The 21681-nt window shown below is 50.4% G+C and overlaps 2 protein-coding genes across 5 annotated transcripts in view; one reads left to right on the top strand and one right to left on the bottom strand.

Annotated features, from left to right (window-relative positions):
* SIPA1 (signal-induced proliferation-associated 1) overlaps window positions 1-9424 on the top strand; it is a 58989-nt gene extending 49565 nt beyond the window's left edge. For 3 of the 4 annotated variants that reach the window (XM_061606654.1, XM_061606655.1, XM_061606653.1), the window contains exons 15-16: window positions 1147-1228; window positions 5951-9424. In XM_061606654.1, the coding sequence (XP_061462638.1) occupies window positions 1147-1228; window positions 5951-6103 (235 nt within the window). In that variant the 3' untranslated portion in view covers window positions 6104-9424. The remainder of the gene's footprint in view (window positions 1-1146; window positions 1229-5950) is intronic. The other variant, XM_061606656.1, reaches the window with a different exon arrangement.
* A 1589-nt stretch (window positions 9425-11013) lies between these two features.
* LOC133374786 (insulinoma-associated protein 1a-like) lies at window positions 11014-12845 on the bottom strand. The gene has a single exon (XM_061606001.1). The coding sequence runs from the start codon at window positions 12545-12547 to the stop codon at window positions 11687-11689; it is 861 nt and encodes a 286-aa protein (XP_061461985.1). The 5' UTR covers window positions 12548-12845; the 3' UTR covers window positions 11014-11686.
* Window positions 12846-21681: the final 8836 nt, after the last annotated feature.

Here is a 21681-nt window from a genome sequence, read left to right as displayed (position 1 = left end):
CCTAATCTACAAAAGAGCGTTGCATGGCGACATCTCATGGCCAAATATCACCCTGCGTATTCATAGGGACATTGTCGATCATTGCAAAAAGGTGCGCAGGCACCTCTGCGTCCCACCCTTGCACGCATGCTCAGAAATAAATGGCTACGTTGTGCAGGCTTTGCCAGCCTGGGGTTCTCCTGGTGTGGTTGGACTACAGCTCCCATCATCCCCAGCCAGCACGGCTAATGGCGTGGGGGGGGCTGGAATGCATGGACTGGCTGGGGCTGCTGGGAGTTGTAGTCTGAGGCATCTAGAGAGGCCCTAGGGCAGCCTTTCCCAACCAGATGTTGTTGGATTACAACTCCCATCAGCCTCAGCCAGCATTGCCAATGGTCAGGAAAGATGAGAATTGTGGTCCAACAACATCTGGAGGCACACTGGTTGGGAAAGGCTGCCCTAGGGCATGTGGACGAGGGGATTGTGCCTTCCCGGAAAAGATGAGTTTTGAGGAGGAAATTGAAGGGAGAGTAGTGGTGCCACGTTGGTGTTCTAGGAGGCAGTTCCACGCATACGGCAGCGGGGCCTAACCTTATTGAGGGGAGGGGGCCTCTGGAAGGCTGAGGGTGTAGTGGGATATCATAGGGGAGAAACTGAGGTGGGGTGGCCAAACCATGGAATGCTTTGCAGATAAGGACAAGGAGCTTGAGCTGGATCCGGGAGGGCATAGGAAGCCAGTGTAGGTTTCCTTTTCATCCCAGTGAGGATTTGTGGAGAGGTTAAAGCCAGTGTGGCAAAGTGGTTAGAGTGTCGGACTAGGACCCGGGAGACCAGGGGTCAAGTCCCCACTCAGCCATGAAGCTCGCTGGGTGACCTTGGGGCCAGTCACCATCTCTCTTAGCCTCACCTACCTCACAGGGTTGTTGTGAGGATAGAATTGGGAGGAGGAGAACCATGCTTGTAAGCTACCTTGAGCTCCTTGGAGGGAAGGTGGGATATAAATGACGTACAAGGGAATGGAAGTAATGGCAGTGAGTAACTGGGTGTGCAGAGAGAAGGGTGGAAGCTCATTTCCCAGGCGCGCGCGTGTGTGTGTGTATATATACATGCAACAAGTTAACTGGCTGTCGATGCTGCTCTGCCTGCCCCCCTGCCAACTCTCTCCAGGTGCCAGCATCCTCTCAGCCTTGCTGACAAGGTCTTGCAGTTGGAATCGACCCTCAAGAAACTGCAGGAAGATCTTCAGAAGGTAAGATGGGGGACGGAGACAGGGGACAGGGGTTTAGAGGCACGGGTGATCAGCACTGTGCTGCTGCAGACTACCACGGCATTTCCCAAAATAAGGGCCAAAGTAGATGTGACATTAAATGTGTCTTTTCATTTAACACACACTTTTTAAAAAATGCTAAGCCCAGCCGCTGCCTGGGGTGGGAGCAGGGTTAATAATGATCAGGATCTCTGAAGGCTCGGAAGGGGAGTTTCCCCTTTTCCTACCATGCTGCAGTTCTGAAGGGGGTGAAAGCTGGTGTGTTTATCGGCTAACATGTTGGATTAGGCCTTGGGGGCACACCAGGGTTCAACTTCCCCACCTAGCCATGAAGCTCATTGGGTGATCTTGGATCAGTCACTGTCTCTCAGCCTAACCTGCTTTGCAAGGTTGTTGTGAGGATAAAATGGGGAGAGGAAGAACCACGTATGGCACTTGGAGAAGGTCCTGAGGGCCAGATACCAAGTCTTGGAGGGCCGCATCTGGCCCTCTGGCCTGCAGTTCCCTATCCCTGATTTAAATTCTGAGCCTGAAGGAAGGGACTGCCTTAATACTGATTTCTGTAAGGTGCTGTGAGACATGCCTCTTTACCCTGCCCTTTTGAAACCCAAGACATGTACTTTTAGGACCCACCCTATTTTGGGATTTTAGGTTGTTTTTAAATTGTTTTAGTGTTGTGTTTTAAAATTGTTGTAACCCACCCTGGGATCTTTGGGTGAAGGGCGGGTAATAAATTATGATGGTGGACGGGGTATAAATGCCTTAAATAAATAAATACAAGCCAGAGGAAGAGGAGCATCATAAAACGGAGACTGTAAATATACCAGCAGCATCATTAAACAAAGTGACAGCAGGACAGTATTATCCATAAATAGCTACCAGTAGAGTTTTTTGTGTTTTTTTAAACCCACTCACAAGTTATCCAAAGACCCTGCTAAAAAGACCGGAGGGAGCAAATGCAAACAGGAGTCTCTCAGCCTAGGCACCACTATTTATTAGTTTGTTGGTTTCAGGTGTTTCTAGCCTTTCCAAGGTGATTTATGTTAATAATGAATATTCAGTGTCAGGAAAGCAAATATTAAAACATACCATTCAAATCACAATAAAACAGCCAGTTTAAATAAGCCCCAGCAAACACCAACGAAACTCCCAGCACCTGCCTGTGCGCTGAAATCTTTCAAATAAAGGAAAACAGATGAGTTCTTTAAAAAACCAGAACTGAAGGAGCCTTCCGTATATCTTTTGGTTGGGGATTTCATAGGAAGAGTGGCCACACTACAGAGAGAGTCTCCTCCCTTGATCTAAGTAAACCAGGAAATGTGCATTACAATTCACAGTGGGGGAAAAATACAAAAATGCATTATATTGGGGGAAATCGCTTGCAAAATGTCTACATCAGTCAAAACTGCATGCAAAAATGTGTTTATTAGACACAGTGTTGATGAATTTTCATGAGTATTTAAAAAGAAAAAAACAATACCAAATTGCTGGAGAAATGTGGAGAACTGAATTTAAGGTTGTAAAAAACGAGAAATTGAGAGAACCAAAATCCTCCATCCCTGCTGGGGAGTCAGGTACACCCAATAAGTAGCTAAGTTCACAATCAGCTGGATTTTTTGATCAGTTTCAGAGGCAGCCCCGCATAAAGCACATTGCAGTAGTCCAAATGTGATGTAAGTAAGGCATGGGCCACTGTGGCCGGTTTTGCAGTCTCGAGGTGTAACCGCTGCATCAGCCTCTATTGGGCAAAGGCCCATCTGGCCACAGCCAGTTAGATCGCAGGGGTGAGCTGAAGGTAGATCAGGATCTACAGGTAGATCTCTGAGGGGATTTGCAGTAGATCGGCAACGGTTTCTGATTTCCAACTGGCTGACAATAGCAACAGTTTAAAAAAGGTCTCCCCTCCCCCCCAAATTAGGTTGTGGAAAAGAATATTTAGAGAAAACACAGGGCTTCGTTTTTGTGTGAAATAACTTGTGAACTTGGTTCTTGGGCTGAGTATAACCTTGTTCCTTAAGTCTTCTTGTGCGTCTGCCCTCCTGAGCTGCGATTTCGCACTTGCGTCTAGTTTGTAGGCCTCAGGCTTCCAGGAAGATGAGCGAATGGGTCCCACAAGCCTGCAGTCTCTTCGCCCCCAGATTATCTGTATATATACAGTAAGTCCAGATAACTTTGCAGTGAGGAAACTGCCCACAATCTTTTTTTCCCTTTTCGAGCCCTGTGAAAAGAACTATGAATTCTTCCTTTCATGGTTTCCTTTAAAAATCCATTTAAAAGGAGGTTTCCTCCTAAAATAACTTGGCCTGCACCTATCACCGCCACCCCGCGGTATGTGTCATTATTAGGACTTGCTACCCAAACTCAGACATTGCACACTGTCTGGGTTTTCTCTCTTAATAGAGATGTGCTTTTTTGTTTATCTTTTAGTCATACCATGTAGAACTTTCTCCTCCGCTGCGTATGAATTAATCAGGCCCCACTAGGACAACCCGTGGGGTGCTGCCTACAATACCTCCAGCCACAAATATGTTTATGAATAATCTTCAAGGTGCCAAAGGAAGTCTTGGGCCCCATCTGCACTATACATTTAAAGCACTTTATGATATCGCTTTAAACCGTCATGGCTTTCCCCCCAAAGGATTCTGGGAACTGTAGCTGGTTTAGGGTGCTGAGAATTGTTAGGAGACTCCCTCACAGAGTTACGGTTTCCAGAGTGATTTAACAATTGATCCCTCTGCCCAGGAAACTTGGGGATTGTAGCTCTGTGAGGGAAACTGGGGTCTCCTAACAAGTCTCAGAACCTTGTATAAACTACCGTTCCCACCGGGATTCTCTGGGGAAGCCATGACTGTGGAAGTGGTGTAATAGCGCTTTAAATGTATACTGTGGATGGGGCCTTAATTATTAGTTGTAATTAAAACAGGCAGACAGACAGGGACATCAGGGAGTCAAAGGCAGTCACAGTTGGGCTTAAACTTGACATGGATCAGGTTCAGCCCACCTTAGCTAGGATCTCATTTGGATGTGTTCCGACCAGACAGAAACACTCAGGGTTTGAAGCAGGGCTGGTGGGGGGGGTGGCCTGGGGAGAGTTCCAAGGGCCAGGTAGACCTGGAGGGCCACATTCGGCTCTCGGGCCTAAGGTGCCACACCCCTGTTCAAAGGCTTCTGTGCCCACATGGGACGTAGGACGCTGCCTTTCTATACCAGATTGGACTATTAATCCATGAAGCCTGGCATTGCCTGCTTCAGGGGTGGGTAACCCATCAGGCCATCGAGATGTTGCCGAACTACAACTCCCATCATCCATGACCGCTGGCCACCCTGGCTGGGACTGCTGAGAGCTGGAGTCTCACAATATCTGGAGGGCTCCACAGGTTCCCCATAAGACCGGCTGCTGGCTCTCTGGGGCCTCAGGCAGAGAAAGGTCTTTTTTTTATCACCTGATACTTCATTGGTGATGTCACAGGACTTGAACCCAAGACCTTCTGCGTGCCAAGGGTACGCTCGACCACTGAGCTCCCTCGGGGAAGTAGCTGTGTGTCTTGCGTGCCAACTGGTTGCATGGTTTTTGATCTTCCTCCTGCTCTTACGCGTTTGAGAAAGGCGTTGTGGCATCTTGCCCTTCCGCCTCAATATAGAGCCCTTGGGATGGCTAACGGGTGACCCACACGTGCAGAATCCCAAAGAATATAAAATGGTCAAAATGGAAACAAAGCTGAAAAAAGAAAACAGAAAGCAGGAAAACCCCTCACAATTGGATTTCAAAAAGCACATGAGCCCATGTGAGAGCCGAAAGTATGCGATCAAACATCCCCCAGCTCAACAGGGCCCTGTTGCTTTCTGCCTGGAACAGAATGCAAGAGGAGAAGCCTAATGGAACTCCTGGGGCTGGATATTCCGCAGGTGGGATGCAGGCAAATGGGGAAGGACCCCCCCATCTATGCATCCCCACCCTCTCAGATAGTATTTATTTATTACATATCTATCCTGCCCTTTCTCCCACAGGAGCCCAGGGTAGCAAACCACAGAGGAGCAAAACAATACAATACAAAATTCAGCCATCAATGCCTGAGTGAGCAGGAATGTTTTAAAAATTCCTCCTGAACGTTGCAATCATGAGGGAGACGAGGTGCACCTCACCAGGGAGGCTGTTCCACAAATGGGGAACAACCACTAAGAAGGCCCCGTCACTGGTCTCTGCCAACCAGGCAGCCACCCAGCGCCAACAACAACAAGTAAAACAACAGGGCCTGTTGCTGAGTCATGCTGCGGGGCCTCCCTTCAGGACCTCAGCAAGCGGGTGGGTTCGTCTGGTGGGACACAACTTTGAGCTGTATTAATTCTGCTGCTTGGAACTGTGGTCCAGCCGAGCCTGGGCCGAGGTATTCTGCCAGTTGGGGCAACTGCATCTCAAGAGAGCGAAAGGAGGGGGACCTGGGCTCAGCATCACAAATGGATTAGGACCCAGCCAGTCCTCTAGCTAAAGCAGATGTGGGGAACCTTTGGCCCTCCAGATATTGCTGACCTGTATCTCCCATCATCCCTGACCTTTTGGCCGTGCTTGCCGGGGCTGATGGGCGCTGTAGTTCAGCAGCATCTAGAGGGCCAAAGGCTCCCCACTCCTGAGCTAAAGTAATGGGGCCCGAGGTGTGGATGGGGCCCCTGTTGCGGTTCTGAGCTTCCTTCCTTGTCCTCCTGCAGGAGAAGGCCGAGAAGGCGGCATTGCAGGCTGAAGTGCAGACCCTCCAAGAGAACACGCAGCGCCTGAAGGAGGCATCAGAGACGGCCGCAGCTCAGCTCAGCCAGGTCACGCAGATGTTGGGCAGTCCCCCGATGCCCCCCCACTGCCCTTGAGGCTCCCCCCAAAAAAAATCTCACTCATGCCTTTTTGGCCATAGGAGGGATAGCTCTCTCTCTCTCTCTCTCTCTCTCTCTCCAAAATTATTTGGGGCACAACAGAGACTTTTGACAGGCTGTGTTGTTACAACCTCCCCCATACCCCCCCCCCAGCAGCCTGTGATTTGGCTAGCGGTGCAGTTCTTACCACTGGTTGGCGGGGGGGGGCAATGTTGATATTTCCACAATGGGGAGGGGGGAAGCTGAGGTTTGGGGTCCAAAGGGGCACAGGGTTCATCTAGCCACCTTTTGGTGAGATGATCTCTTCTGATCCCTGGTTGTGCTCAGGGTGCGCCCATCTATTAAGGCTTGCCACCCACTTCCTTGAAGGCCCCCCGCCTCCCCTTCCCCTACCAATTTGCGCGCCAGCCTGCAACCGTAGTTTGGAGCCGTACAACCCTCCAGCCCACGGCGGGGCATGGGGTTTTTCTGGATGGGGGTTACCTTCTTGGCCTTTTTCTTCTATAACCGAATTGTGATTTTTGGACCTGGGACTTTCCTGGACTCTTGCCACCAGCCCCTGTGGAAACGCCACACTTGTGGTTCCATCGGAGACACAACCAAGCAAAGATGAATTCACCAGGCAATAACTGCAGATCGCCTCTGAGGGAGGGCAGAGTGCAACGTGCCCTGTGTTGGTGGTTTGCCCCAGGCAGAGGGGCGTGGGGGTGATGCTGGAGGACAGAGGGCTGGCCCAGCCTTGAGAGTCCCTCCTTGCACCCATTCCGTTCCCTCCTCCCCTCCCTCCTACTGGTATTTCCAGCACTGGTCTGGGGTTGCGCAGGAGGCTTCTGGCCTGATGCAGGCCTCCTCCCGCACACCCATTAACTGTGAACGTTATTTTATTTAAAAGCTGTGACGCAACCCTGCTTCCTCCCTCCCCTGTGTGGTCCTCATTCCCACCTCTCCTTGTGGCCCATCGTAGACTCTTCCTAGGTGGGGGCAAGACCGTCCGGCTCGCCCTTTCGTCGCCATTGCTCTTCTGCCAGGAGTAGCCAACGTGGCGCTCTCCAGTCACTGTGGATTTCCAACTGCCATCATCCATGACCCTTGGCCATGCTGATGGGGGCCGATGGGTGCTGGGAGTCCTGTCGAAATCCGGAGAGCACCACGTTGGCTACTCTGATCTGGGCCTGCCCCACACATCTGGAAGGGAGAGAATGTTGCTGTGGGGGGAGGGGCGGCATCCTTTTCCCCTGTGCCGTTCTGTGGCTGGGTGCTCTGTACATATTTTCTCCTGCCTTTGGTAAAGAGAGGGGCGGGAAGGTGGGGAATCTGGCAGCCCGTCTGTCCATCCCACTCCTCCTCCGCCCCAGCCCTCTGCCTGCATTTGGACTGAATGTACAGACTAGCAGTGGCCCTCCTTTGTGCAATAAAGTCTTTGGTCTGCAGCCATGTCGTGGGCTCTTTTGTCATCTCTGCTGACACCCTTCTCTGCGGGGAATCCAAGGCCTGGTGAAGAGAGGGTGGCGCATACTGCAGATGAAGCTGAGGGAAGGGGAGGGAGCCCCTCAGGCATGGCTTCCGTCTGGAAGAGCCACCAACTCGCCAGGCCCCCTCCTCTTCCTCCTTTTCAGTCTCCGGGTTCTCCTCCCCTCCCTGCTTAATGCTCTGTATAATTCTGGGCGGTTTGCTTCCGTTTTCCATCCGGAAGCCACTTCCTCGCTTGTCCGGACTTGCTCTTTTTGGAAGGCTTGTACTTAGCGATTTTGTTTCTTCCTTTCTGGCTATATAATTAGATGGGCTAAATCGTAGGTTTGGCTGAGGACATTTTTTAATCAGTGGCCCCTGGGGGAGTCCCCACCCTCCTGTTCTCCCTGACCCCTTCTTTCCCCCTCCACCAATTCACCCTCCCCTTCTGGGCTTCTCAGCCCACAGGCTGCTCTCTTCCTTTTTGTTCAGCCCCTCTGCCTCCAGTTTGCCATCTTCCCTGGGCCCTCTGTCTGCTCAGCTTCCTAGTCCTCAAGGCACCCTGCCTGCCCAGAGCACTGCTACCTCTTTGCCAACAACCCTTACGCCTATCGTCAGGCCCTTTCTTGCCCCCCCTAGTACAGAAGGAGCCTTTCCCCTCAGAGGCTGTGCTGTCTGTCAGCTTTCAGTTGCCAACAGCTTCCTTTGAACACTCGTCGGTGCATATTTCATGTCAGCACAACAGTCTGTGTGTCTAGGCATCAGGCACTTTTTCTTCTAAGGACTGCTGTTGTATCTTTTTTTAATCAGGTCGGTGCACGGAGGCGATGCTACTTGTGATGCACAGCAGGGCCTTTTCTACATTTCGTCTTTTGTAGGCCGAAGGGCCTGGGCCCGCACAGAGCTCTTTGCTGTGCCGGTTGGAAGAGCTCAGTGACTGCCAAAGGCTTGCCAAGAAAAAAATTGGACTGACTTGAAAAGATGTGGCTTAGCACACTGCCTCAGACTGTAGCATGAATGAAAGGGAGGGATTCAGCACACATCAAAGAGGAGGCTGCTGCTTCCGGGGGTGAGGATCCCTGCCCGTTTAAGCATGGGATGTGGTCAGCTTTCTCGGAACCTCAGGGTTTGCTTAGACAAAGTGCCATTTGTGCCCACAAAGGGCCACTCCTGAGGACGGCTCACCTGGAGTGAGTGGCTGCCGTCTGTTTACGGCACACACTATAATCATGGTTGGTATTCTCCTGTTATGGGATGCTGTCATTGGTAAAATATGCTTGTGGGAAAAGAGCACTGCTTTGGTGATGGGGAGTGGGGTGAGTGAGAAGGAGAGTGGTGACCGTCAAGCCCCTTTTCTCGACTTGTTCCTGAGCTGATGAGTGTGTCTGCAGAATCCATTTTCTGGAGCAGCCTGAACCTGCAAGCCCAATCCCAGCTCATCCTCGAGAACCTTCTCATACTGGCAGGGCTTAGCCCTGGGCTATGTGAAGCAATAACAAAGAGGGTGCTCCTGAGCATGTGCAGATGGCACATACCACACCCAGGGAAACACACACCATTTGACGTTAAAAGGAGGGGGAGGGCTAAAATAAGGTCTGTGCTCTTTCTTTCCGGAGCGGAGGGGAGGTCAGGGGTATCCTTTGCAAGTAATAAAGAAGCCCCAGAACTTTACTGTGTGCAATCATGAGCAACTCTGAGCCTATGGAGAGCGCCTTTCCACCTCTCTCCCCTTAAGTTACACTGATTTACTTTTTAAAATGTTTATTGTATTGGATTGATGATTGTATTTTAGTATTATTTTGTTATTCATTGTATTTTTATGCTGTTTTATGTTCACCGCCCAGAGAGCTATTGCTAGTCGGGCGGTATATAAATTTAATAAATAAATAAATAAATAAATAATGAACAAACACACATTTGAGCATTTCAAATTAGGCAAAGAAGGGAGAGGCTTACCTCCCTTTTTAACTTTTTTTTTTGCTCTTCTCAAGACACAATCCAGCTTTTCAGGGGAGTGGGAGGGAAGGAGGCGAGGCTGGAGATGGGTTGGGACACAGAGAGGCATCCCAACGAGAGCGCATTAAACAGCAGCGAGAAAAGTGCGCACACCATTGTTCAAGGAGACCTTTCACAAGGCAGCTTAACGCGGCTTGATGACTCTTTAAAAGCCACGGTTGTACCCCCACAGCAAGGTTGACCGACGGGAGAGAGAACCAGCCGCGTTCTGCTGCCACCCTGCATGGAACACGTCAAAAAGTGCTCTGAGGAACCTTCCTGGGCTAGTCATGGCAAAGACCCTCTGTGCCGACTGGGGTGGAAACATTTGAATGGGTTTTCCAGGGTTGTGAAAGTGCTGGTCTAAATATAGGAAGATAGGGAAGCTGCCATTGGTCCATCTAGCTCAGTATTGGCTACACTGACTGGCAGCCGCTCTCCATGGTTTTAGGCAGGGTTCCCTCCCAGCCCAACTTGGAGACGTCATTGGGGATTGAACCTGGGACCTTCTGCGTGCAAAGCGGGTGCTCTGACTGCTGAGCTAGAAGTTTATGGATGAGTTCATATTTCTCATAACTCAAGCCCAGCTTACACACACACACTATGGGATGGTAGAGTCCTGAAGATGTAAACTGTACCACTTCCAAGACTGCAAATGGGTGTATGTGTCATGTTTTAACAATCTTCCATGTAAACAAAAGCTTCCTTGCAAGCAGAAAAGTAGTGCATCAGCAACTGGCATAGGTAGGGATGCATCTTCCCAGTGACTTGTTTCTTAGTTGCAGAAAAGCTTTTTTTAAACAAGTAGAACCCCCCCCTTTCCCCAATCTGCAGCCAAACTGAAGGAATACTGTCCATTTTCATTAAGTGCTCTAAAGCAGAGGTTTCCAAACTGGTCCGAGGACCACCAATGAGCCATGAGCTTCATTCAGGCGGTCCATGGCCTGTCCACGCTAAATATTCATATTGATTTGTAACACTTTTCTTGCTTTTATTTTTAAATGGTATTTTATTGTATCACAATCTGACTTCTAGAGAATGCAAATTGTGATACCACAAAATACAATATAGGGGGGAAAAAACGCAATATAAATACAATTTAAAATCTTACTGCAATCAAGCATAGCACAAGCACAGCTGCTACAGCAGGCAGGAAAACCATTAAGTCCACCACAGCCTTCTGCAGTTTTCAAGGGGGGGGGGAGTTTGGTAACCACTGCTCAAAAGGGTCAAGTACACATTTGTATCCATGGTAATTGATTTTGTGACATTCTGGATGGGTTAATGAATTAAAATTGAAATACCAGCTTTTGTTTTTTCCCAGTATTCCAAATGCAGTTGGAACACATAATTTCGTGAACGTGCCTTCCCACCTCAAGCAATGAGATACTACATGTGTCCAGTAATGCAGAACTCTCACCCACAAAAGACACAAGACTGGTTTCCTTTTTTAAAATACTCCCTTTACTAATCGCACGATCACAGTTTCAACTGTCACCCCCCTTCGTGCTCCTCCCACCCTGGAAATGTCACTTGAGCAGCTGCAAGGCCTGCTTTTCCAATGGCCACCAGCCTCTTGCATCTCAGGTCTCAGTGTGCAGCACGGTGCGGGGAGGTTTGCGTGTCTGGAACCACCATTCTGACGGCACAGGTTCAGTTGGAAGTGACGAATTAGAAGGTCACGATTGTCTCTGTAGTCTGGTGACACCGATCCCGGTCTGCCCTTGCAGTCATTCCGGCATCTGTGCAATAATCCATTCTGAAATGGATGAATGTTTCGTTGTTTTGGGCTCCACAAAATAAAAGAGTACAAATAGGCCCAGTTAAGTCAGTGAGAGAGCATGCCAGCTTTTGAGTCCTACAGAAGAATTGGCGAGACAATGGTGCCGGCTTTGGAATCGCACAGATTCATTTTTAGCTGTCCTGCAGACGGGGTGATGATGGAGAAAGGCAGGTGGGTGAACTGGGGCGCCTGGGTTGCCCGGCCTGCCTCCCCAATGAAGAGGAAGGGGGCCTGGGAAGCCTAGCCCTGGGCCTACGTGGCGATGGTGCCCTTCTCAGCGCTCCCTGGAGTGCGCCTCCTGTCTGCCGGCTGAGCAAGGCGATGGATCCCGGCGCTGGCGAGGTTTGGTTTTTTTAGAACGGCTTCTTAGGCCAGGGAGCCCTGCAGTGCGGGGCGAGATTGCCTTGGAGGCTTTCGGACAGCACCGGCCCGCTGGCGCCGTGCAGGGCCAAGTGCTTGCAAAGGTAGGCCCGGCGTCGAAACCGCTTGGGGCAGTGGGCGCAGCAGTAGCTGCCCTCCGCGGCGCCGGGGTGGGGCAGCGCCCCCCGGGGAGCGTTGCCCGCCCCCTCGGGGCTCTCGTTCTCCTTGGTGCCTCCGACGTGCCCGCCGCTGCCCCCTCGGGGCTTGTGCCAGCGGCGATGGGAAGCCAGGTTGGCCGGGCAGCTGAAGGCCTTGCTGCACTCGTGACAGCGGTACTCTACGCGAGCGATGCGGGAGCAGCCGTGCTGGGCCAGGGCCAGCGGGCCCGGGTAGGACTCCTGGCACAGCTGGCAGACGAAGGCGCCCAGCAAGGCTTCCGCCGCCTCGGGGCCAGGGGCCTTCCTGGTGGGGCCCGCGCTGCTGCTAGCCCTCTTTGGCAGGGCGTTCGCTTGCTTGGTTGCCGCCGTCGCGCAGGCCGAACCCAACCCGGGAGCCTGGGAGGCGCACGCTGGGACGGACTCGCCCGGTGCCGGCGAGCCCGAATGGAGACCCCAGTCGAGGCAGCTGACCAGCGGCGTGGCGCTGCCCGCCAGGCGCAGTGGGCCGTGGCCCGGGGCCTGAGATTCGGGCAGCCCTCCGGCCCTGGGCGGTTTCCTTTGGGCCGACGGCAAGGCCAGCAGCCCGCTGGGGGGGAGCAGCAGGGCTGAGAGGACGCTGTCCTCCTGCGGGGGTCGGATCCGATAGGAGATGGGTCCCTCTCGGCGCGTCCTCTTCACCAGGAACCCGCGGGGCATCTCGAGGATGGGAGGTCTTGGGGTACACCCAAGGTGGGAGAAGAGGGGGGTTGGGGTCTTGGACGGTGGGCACCAAGGGCTTGGCACTGGCTTGGCGGACGTCGACGACGCTGGCACTGCTCTCCCTCCCTGCACCAGCTCCTGCCGCAGATTCTTCCCAACTTGGCTCCGGGGAGCGCTCTCTTGCGCTGAGACTTTTGTTGGCGGCTGCTGCTGCTGGCGGCGGTGGCTCTTGCCCGTGCGCCCGCCCCGTCCTGGCTTCAGCGCAGAGCCAGCTGGCCTCTGTGAGCCCGGCGGCTGCCCCCCTATATAAAGGCCTGGGCGCCTATTGTGCGGGCTGGAGGCTGCAGATGGCTGGTGTGGGGCAGCCAATGGGCGTGGGGCTGGCTGCGGGGCTGAGGGTCCCGTGGGGGCGAGCAGCAGATGGGAGCTCTAGCCCCGGCGCGTGGGCCCTGCCATTATGCAGATTGGGGGCAAGGGGTGGCACACGCCGGGCCGCCACAAAAGCGGGGGGTGGGCTGAGAGCTGATCCCCCAGGGAGGCTGACGGCATCAACGGGCCAGGCGGGCAGGGCACGGGGTGAGGAGGGGGGCTTTGGGGAGAGTTAACCCTTTGCAAGGAAAGGAAGAAGAAAAAAGTGGGCAAGCCTCAGTGAAGCTGGCGGTCCCTGCTTTTTATCCGCTTGTAGAAGGCGAATCGGTTTGCTTAAGGGAGTATTAATTGGTTGTGCTGCATTAGCTGGCCTGCCTCATCTCAGTGGCTTGGCCCAGGTTAGGACCAGCCCTACAACTGCATCTTGGCACAGCTAGCCCTTTAAGAAGCCATGATAGTCTAGGGGCATTTTATCTGTCTGCATTATTTTATTCCCTCTCTCCCTCCCCAGGCCCCCCTCTCTCTCTTACACACATGCATGTATCAAAAACATGTGGTTTAGCATGACTTAACTTCCTCCACTGTGTGAAGCACCTTCCGCTCCAGAATCCGCTGCCTATATGGACGTGTTTCACAGGTCACTGAAAACAAGTTCTCTGGCAAAATCCAGTCTCTGGAGTAGGAAAGGGTGAAGACAGAAGCTGTCCCTGCTCTGACAGGCAGCATCCGCTCTCTTGAGTCTGACAGGGAAGCGCCTGTTCCATCATCAGCTGGATCCTTTCAGCTGGAGATGGCAGGGGTTGAACCTGCAAGCAAAGCACCTGAGGAGCTATGAATAAATAAAGCAGCCTTTCCCAACCTTTGCCCCCCCCGGATGCTGATGGACTACAACTCCCATCAGACCCAGCCGGCATGGTCAATGGTCAGGAATTATGGGAACTGTAGTCCAGCAATGTCTGGAGTCCCAGAGGTTGGGACAGGCTGAAATAAAGCAATATTTGTCTGTGGATAGCACTGGTGATGCAGGAGGAGCCATAGCATGTTGTACATTCAGTGACTGTAGATGACCCCCCCCTCCCCCCTTAAGAGCCGTGCTTCCAGGAGGTGGCTTTGATGTGATATTTTAAGGTTTGTTTGAGACGCTCATGGGAAAGGCCCATCACCTCTGTCGGTTCCCCTCTGTTGCCAGTCCTCTGACATCCTGAAGGGAAAGGCACACGCAAGGCTCTCCATCCAACCCTCCGTCTTCTCCGCCCACCCTGATCAAACAACCCAGTCCAGGCCTCCTATCCGCCACAGTCATCTGGCCAGGGCTGGTCTGCTAAGGGCTGCAGGAGGTGCATCATATTCTTTGCGGATTCACGCCAAGATTTGCCGCGCATTTGTCTGCTAAACAAATGGTGGTGGCTTTCAGCACGTGGGGCGGGGGGGGGAAGCTCTTTACCTGGAACCTCTGGTCACTAGGTTGCATGTCGTTGAGCATGGAAATCCATGGCAGTGAGGAGGGATTGAACACTTGACCCAATGCAGAGCAGGAGGCTACAAAACAGAGGCTCACTATCTTCCCCTGTAGTGTAGTGGCAAATCCAGAACTGCAGGGTCTCTTCACAATAGTCACAGCCACACACACCCCCTTTTGCTGCTGAGTTGAGAATGAGATCCTTGTTAGTGCCTTCTCCCACAACTATGGAAGTTTCTAGGAGCCAATCAGCTTGGGGAGGTTAGCTACTGAAAAGAGTCTTCTCAGTGGCTGACTCATCTGCTTTCATTCTGATTGGCTCGAGTCAGCAGAAAAGGACAAGGCAGCATGCTAGAAAGCTCTCCGCAGTGACAAACACGCTCCCCTTTCATGCTGATTGGCTTGTACGATGCTGGAAACATAGGGAGAAGCCAGCCCTGGCTTCTGGATAAGGGGGTTGTTTCTAGGATGGGAGGGTGCCTCTTTGTGCCTTCCTGTTCCTCCTGAGCACTCAATTGGTGCCTATTAGGATATCCACTTTGTTGTTACGTGTCTTCAAGTTGATTTTGACTTATGGTGACCCTATGAATCGGCAACCTCCAATAGCATCTGTCATGAACTACCCTGTTCAGATCTTGTAAGTTCAGGTCTGTGGCTTCCTTTATGGAATCAATCCATCTCTTGTTTGGCCTTCCTCTTTTTCCACTCCCTCCTGTTTTCCCCAGCATTATTGTCTTTTCTAGTCTTCTCATATCTTCTCATGATGTGTCCAAAGTATGACAACCTCAGTTTCACCATTTTAGCTTCTAGTGATAGTTCTGGTTTAATTTGTTCTAACACCCAATTCTTTGTCTTTTTCCCGGAACTCGCAAACCTTTCCTCCGACACCACATTTCAAAGGAGTTGGTTTCTCTGCATCTTTTAATTTTCTTAATCTTTCTACTTTTAACATGTATCCTTCTTAATTTGTGTTGTATTTCATTTTTGTTGTGCTTTCTGTTGTTTGTTTGTACATGTTTTTGTGATTTTTTACTATGATATATTGTATTTTATCTTGTTTGTTCACCGCCCTGAGAGCTATTCTGCTAAGGGCGGTATATAAATTGAAATAATAAATAATAATATAAATAATCGCCAAAAAAAACCGAGAAGAGGATGCAGATTGCAGTGATGCAAATTTAGAAATAGTTACTGTAATTTAAACAGAAATATATCTCACTGTAAAGGGGGGGGGAAGACTGTGACTAGGTAAGCCGTGTTCCTGGCTGTCTTTTCTTGAGGTTCTTTATCTTTAAAACAGATTTGGACCAGACAGGCTTTCAGGACTGGCCTCTGTAATGTTGGACACACGGCCGCCTTAGTGCCTGTGTGTATTTTCTGTAATCCGTCCGTCGCTCTGCCTTTCATTCTGTCCAAGGGCCTCCAAATAAGAAAAACGTCCCTGCGTAGGCTCAACTTCAGAGGCCCACAGAATTAAATAACATCTCACGAACATCACCCTCTCCTCCGGTGTGGAACCCACAGCAGTGCTTTCAGTTTAATGTTGGGTATGCATGCGACAGTGCGCCCAAAGTTGTGTAGGCTGCATGCGCGGAGTGGCACTCCTGCAACCCCTCCCCTCTTCCCATTTAAAAGGCTCCAAGGGCTTAACCCAGATTCTGTTGGGTCCCAGTGATATTACATGGCACACTAGCTTTTAAAAAATGCATATCTGCAGGGTGGCATGGTGCACGTGTTAATGGGTAGGGTGATGGTGCTCCCACATAATCCGAAAAATATTACTGTCTGCTAACTTAACGCAGCTGCTCTGTTTGAAACGCGGAAGTCCCTGATTTTTCAAAGCTGGTTTTGGGGCATGTTTTCTTTTCTGAAGAAGTTTCCACTGACTACCCCCCCCCATCACCACATAAGAGGATAGACACACACACACAAACAGGCAGCCAGCTTCTTCAGTTGTCCTTGCTGAGGTTTTCAGCTGTGCCGTTGCTCATTGTGTGCAAGAAGCGCAGTTGGTCTCGGATCTTTGCACACACGGGGAACAACCCCCTGCACCCTTGCCCCATGCTCCCTGGGGGTGGGGTGGGGAGGCCTCCTGGCACATTGAAATTTGCAACATCCCTGCCCCCTAGGAAAACAAGGGAGTGTGTCTGAAAAGCACAGACACGCGCCTGCCCTGACCCCCATCTCCATAAAGCTGCAAGGCCCCCTTGCAGATGCCAGACAATAGAACCTTCCCCAGTGCCCTGTGCAGAGCTGTCTGCGGTTAACCCCTTAGGGCCCGATCTCGAAATGTTCGGCCAGTGAGGATGGGGAGCAAAGCCATTGCTGTCAAAGGGGTGCGGATAAAAGTGGGGAGGGATGCCTGTACCCGATTTATGGAAGACAAAGCAGAGCAGACTGCTCTAGCCTACTCTTCCCACCCAGGAAGAGGTTTGAACAGCCTGCCCCTCTGCAGAAACGTCCTTTGCGGTTTTTCCTGACACCAAATGTCAGGTGTACGGAGTTCTTCTGATTGGAGTGCACCAGTGCTAGGGTTGCCAGGTTCATGGCCTGAGACTGATCCTGTATCTTTAGGGTTGCCAGGCCCGGCCTCCAAGAGGTCTTCTGTGTCTTTAAATGTGTGCATGGGGAAGGGACAATTCCACCTTGTGGTTTTTCCCATTGCAGAGTTGCAAGAACACCTGCACTTTGCTGACTTTCTCTTCTCCTAAAGATACAGGATCGGTCTCCGGCCTTGAACCTGGCAACCCTATGTACCACAGGTGGGGAGCAAGTAGCCCCCAGCCTCATGTTAGGGGCTCCCACAATGCCTCCTGAAGCCGGTTTGTCCTTCCATCCTATCAGAGCCTCTTCCTTCCTCTCTTTCCTCCTTGGTTTCCTGGCTTTTAAAAATGCTTCCCCCCCCCTCTTTGTCTGTAGTTTCGGAACAACTGGAAGGGGAACTATTTCATTTGATAAAAAATAAATTGATGAGTTTTTCTTTTTCCCCTAGTGGTATGGCTTGGGGATAAGAAGCTTTTTCCTCAGCTGCCTGAGAACAAGCTGGTAGCCTTCTGCCGTATTTATTTATTTGATTTATATCCCGCCCTTCTTCCCAGTAGGAGCCCAGGGCAACATGTATGTGTACAGCAAACTGACATCAGAAAGGAATTGCTTTCCAGAACAGTAGTTGTATTGGTATGTTGTACTTTAAAAAAATTAATCTGTATACTTATTTAAGAGGAATCTTATCAGTACCAGGGCTTACTCTGGGTAGTCCTGCATAGGATTGGGAGTTCTAATTTGAGGTCACCATGGTGAAAATTCCTGCACTTTTGCCGCATCATCGGTTCTGGCTCTGCTCGCCGCTGTCACTCACCCTGAGAGAAAAAATGTTGGTCATCCCCGTTGTAGATCATTGTCGTTCATCCTATTGCCTATCCTATGCCTACCTCCCTTACATCTAAACTTGTGATATTTGGAAAAAATGAACGAGAGCCAGTGTGGTGTAGTGGTTAAGGTGTTGGACTACGACCTGGGAGACCAGGGTTCGAATCCCCACACAGCCATGAAGCTCGCTGGGTGACCTCGGGCCAGTCACTGCCTCTCAGCCTCAGAGGAAGGCAATGGTAAACCCCCTCTGAATACCGCTTACCATGAAAACCCTATTCATAGGGTCACCATAAGTCATCATTTTACTTGCACCCAAATTATATGAATAGTGAGGGGTTCCAGGGACACAGCATTTACTGAGGTTTGGAGGTCCCTGGAGCCTTTTTTTGGTGTTTTGTAGTATTTGGGTTTATTTTCACATATACACAAAAGGCTGCACGTAGGTGGAGGCACACAGCATGTCAGAGAGTTGCGATGCTGGGAACGGAGAGTTCTGAGCAAGCTTATGTGTGTGTTTGAATCCTTGCTAAAGATTACACCTTCCCTGCAAATTAGTCATACAGAGACTTTAAGCTTTAAAATAAGAAATAACTACTTTATTCTGGAAGTACATGTTTGGTAGGAAAGAGTCCTATATCTAGCTAACTAGCTAAGTTGGAGACACAAACACTGAGCCCAGTGTCTGCCCTCATGCTTGGAGGAGAGGGAGAGGCAAAGGAATATGTCTGCTCCCCTCTCGAGAGAAAGAAGAAGACTGGGAAGGAGGGAAGGAACTGGGATCAACATCCTTTGCATATCAGTCTAGCAGGAAGGAAGAGACAGCAGGAGATCAAAGGACAGGTATAGCCTAGCGACCTTTAACCCAATGCAGCCTCAACCCACAAGTTGGAGTTGAACCACATATATTCCAACACAGCGTCCCAAAGCCTACTTGTTCTCCTGCAACTCAAGGCAACCTTTTCCGACCTGGAAGCCTCCAGACGTTTTGGACATAAAGTCAGTTTCCGCAGTAGTTTCCATCATCCCTGAACTTTGGCCAAACTGGCTGGGGCTGATGGGAGATGTAGTCCGAAGCATCTGGAAGGCACCAGTTTAGGAAGGCTGATCTAGGAAGAAGAAACCAGACAAGATGCTAGTAGCTTACAGAGCCCAAACAGCTTCAACTCTCTCTGTCTTTCTTAGCCTCACTCAAGCTGCAGGCTGGAAAGGAACATCAGAGGAGCCCAGCTGCTAGATTAGGCCGGTGGGCCATCTAGTCCAGGGTCCAGTTCCTACAGTGGCCAACCAGATGCCCCTGGGAAGCCCCCAAGCAGGACCTGAGCACAACAGCAACCCTCCCTACTTGTGATTTTGGACAACTGGTATCCAGCAACATACAGCCTCCCACGGTGGGGGCAGAACATAGCCATTGTGGCTAGCAGCCACTGATAACCTTAGCCTCCATTAATTTGTCTCATCCTTTTTTAAAAGCATCTAAGTTGGTGGCCATCACTGCCTCAAAAAGGAAGGCCGAAAAAGATCTCCCCTTCTGCTGCCAGCTATTTCTGAGCCATTTCCCAAGGAGAATCAGTCGTGTTAGTCTGAAGCAGTAAACAACCCAGAGTCTTCTGGCATGCATTTGACAGTAGTGGACTCCGGTCTATGAAAGCTTATGCCATAATAAATTAGTCTTTAAGATTGCAGAAGACTCTCCGTTGTTTCTGGAGACCTTAGGAGGGCAGCCGGTGATGGAGTTGAGGAAGTGAAGTTCATGGCCAGGGATGGATTGGGCTTGCAAGAGCGGAGACATAAACCTGGGAGATGGTGAATGAGGAACTTGCCTATGAGTTGGCCCTTAGCCCACTCTCATGGCTTAACTTTCTAGCCTTGGGTGATCCTTTGAAGCATCATCAAAGAATATGGCTTCCTCCAGAGAATACTGGGAACTGTAGCTCTGTGAAGACTAAACTACAGTTCCTGGGATTATTGGGGGCAGTAGTGCTTGGAGCCCATAGGGTGCTGGCAAGGCGGAAGGCAGGGAAGCTGAACAGTAGGTGGAGCCAGAAGCCATGACAGACACAGGCAACTCATTCTGGCCTTGTCCCCCTTTGCTGAGTACTACAAAGGGCAACCATGGAGTGAAAGAGAAGGGAGCTGACTGTCGGAGAGTCGCGATGCTGGGAACGGAGAGTTCTGAGCGAGCCTATGTGTGTGTTTGAATCTTTGCTAAAGATCATACCTTCCCTGCAAATTAGACAGAGACTTTAAGCTTTAAAATAAGAAATAACTATTCTGGAAGTACATGCTTGATAGGAAAGAGTCCTATATCTAGCTAACTAGCTAAGTTGGAGATGCAAACACTGAGCCCAGTGCTTGCCCTCATGCTTGGAGGAGAGGGAGAGACAAAGGAATATGTCTGCTCTCCCTCACGAGAGAAAGAAGAAGACTGGGAAGGAGGGATGGAGTTGTGATCAACATCCTTTGCATATCAGTCTAGCAGGAAGGAAGAGACAGCAGGAGATCAAAGGACAGGTATAGCCTAGCAACCAAGAGGTCTCTCTAGGTACCCTTTTTAACCCCATGCAGTCCCAACCCACAAGTTGGAGTTGACCCACATATATTCTCACACTGACAGCCCGGGCCACCCTCTGGACTGATTGCAAGTAAGGAGGCGGGCAGTCCAGGGCTGGCTGAGGGCAGACAGAGCTTGGTTGGGGCAGTGCCCTATTGGCCCTAACTGACCAGCCTCCACTGCTTTAGCAGAAGCCATGCGCTTTAATTTATATGTATGCTACAATCAGTACTGCAGTGACAAATTTAGAAGTGCAGGATCCCTTCATGATAGTCACAGCCATGTCCCCTACCTCCTTTCCCCCCTGCTCATTTCAGAATGAAATCCTTGTTAATGCCTTCCCCCACAACAGCAGATGTCCCTAGGAGCCAGTAAGCAGGGAACAGGAGTGTTAGCTACTGAGAAGAGTCTTCTCAGTGGCTGACTCATCTCTGTTGACTGATTGGCTCCAATCAGCAGGAAAAAACAAGGAAACATGTTAGAGGACTTGTATACCCTGTGCCAGCTAATGATTTTAAGCAAGCTGTTATAGCCTTAAGTTAATCAATATATATTCAACATGTATTTGTTAGCAAAGCCTGGAGGCTTGTATTCCCCTTTCAGGCCCCAGCATCTTTGGGTATGTCAGATCACCTCATAGCCACCTGCAGTCTAATCTAGGTGTTTTAATGAGGATATGATGGCTTGCCCAGTATGATGCTGGGAATGTACCTTGTTAGTTAGAGAAATATCAAAGGAGTTTAATTAGGCATATGTTTAAGTATATGTTTATCAGTAGGCAGCTTATAGTTGGCTTGCCTAGTATGGTGTTGGAAAGCACCTTGTTAGACTTCAGAGAGTCCTGATAGGCATAGATTCAATGGATGGGTCGAAGGACGGTCAATGACACGAGTCAAGTAACGGTCAAAGAGAACTTTGCTTGTTAGTAAAGATGAAGATAAAGATGGTAGCCATATAGTTTGCCAAAAGAAGATGTCAAGGTGTTCCAAGAAAGATATTATAGTTTTTTAGCAATTAGTCTGCTTTGAAGGTGTTCTGTGAAAAGGTCAGAACTGCCAATTATATGCAACATATGTTACTTCAAAGTGTATAATCTCATTAATCATGTATGTAACTCCATGTGTATGCCAATGATATGTGCCAAGATTTATACTATATAAGCATGATCTGTGCCCAGCATGAGTGTTCAGTCTCTGACGTCCGCTACTGCAGAGCGGTGGGACTGATCCACTTTTATTGGGAATACTTGGCTGAATGCTGTAAGTTACTCAATAAATTTTAACTCTTTGTAAGCAAACCTCTTGTCTGCATCTCATCTCTGGTAATCCAAAACAACCCTGAAGGTATACAGGACTCTTCTCAGTGACTTTCCCCCTTTCA

The sequence above is a fragment of the Rhineura floridana genome, chromosome 22, assembly GCF_030035675.1.
Source record: "Rhineura floridana isolate rRhiFlo1 chromosome 22, rRhiFlo1.hap2, whole genome shotgun sequence".
Lineage (NCBI taxonomy): Eukaryota > Metazoa > Chordata > Lepidosauria > Squamata > Rhineuridae > Rhineura > Rhineura floridana.
Note: the sequence above shows the minus strand (reverse complement) of the source record. Positions and strands in the feature narration are given on the sequence as shown.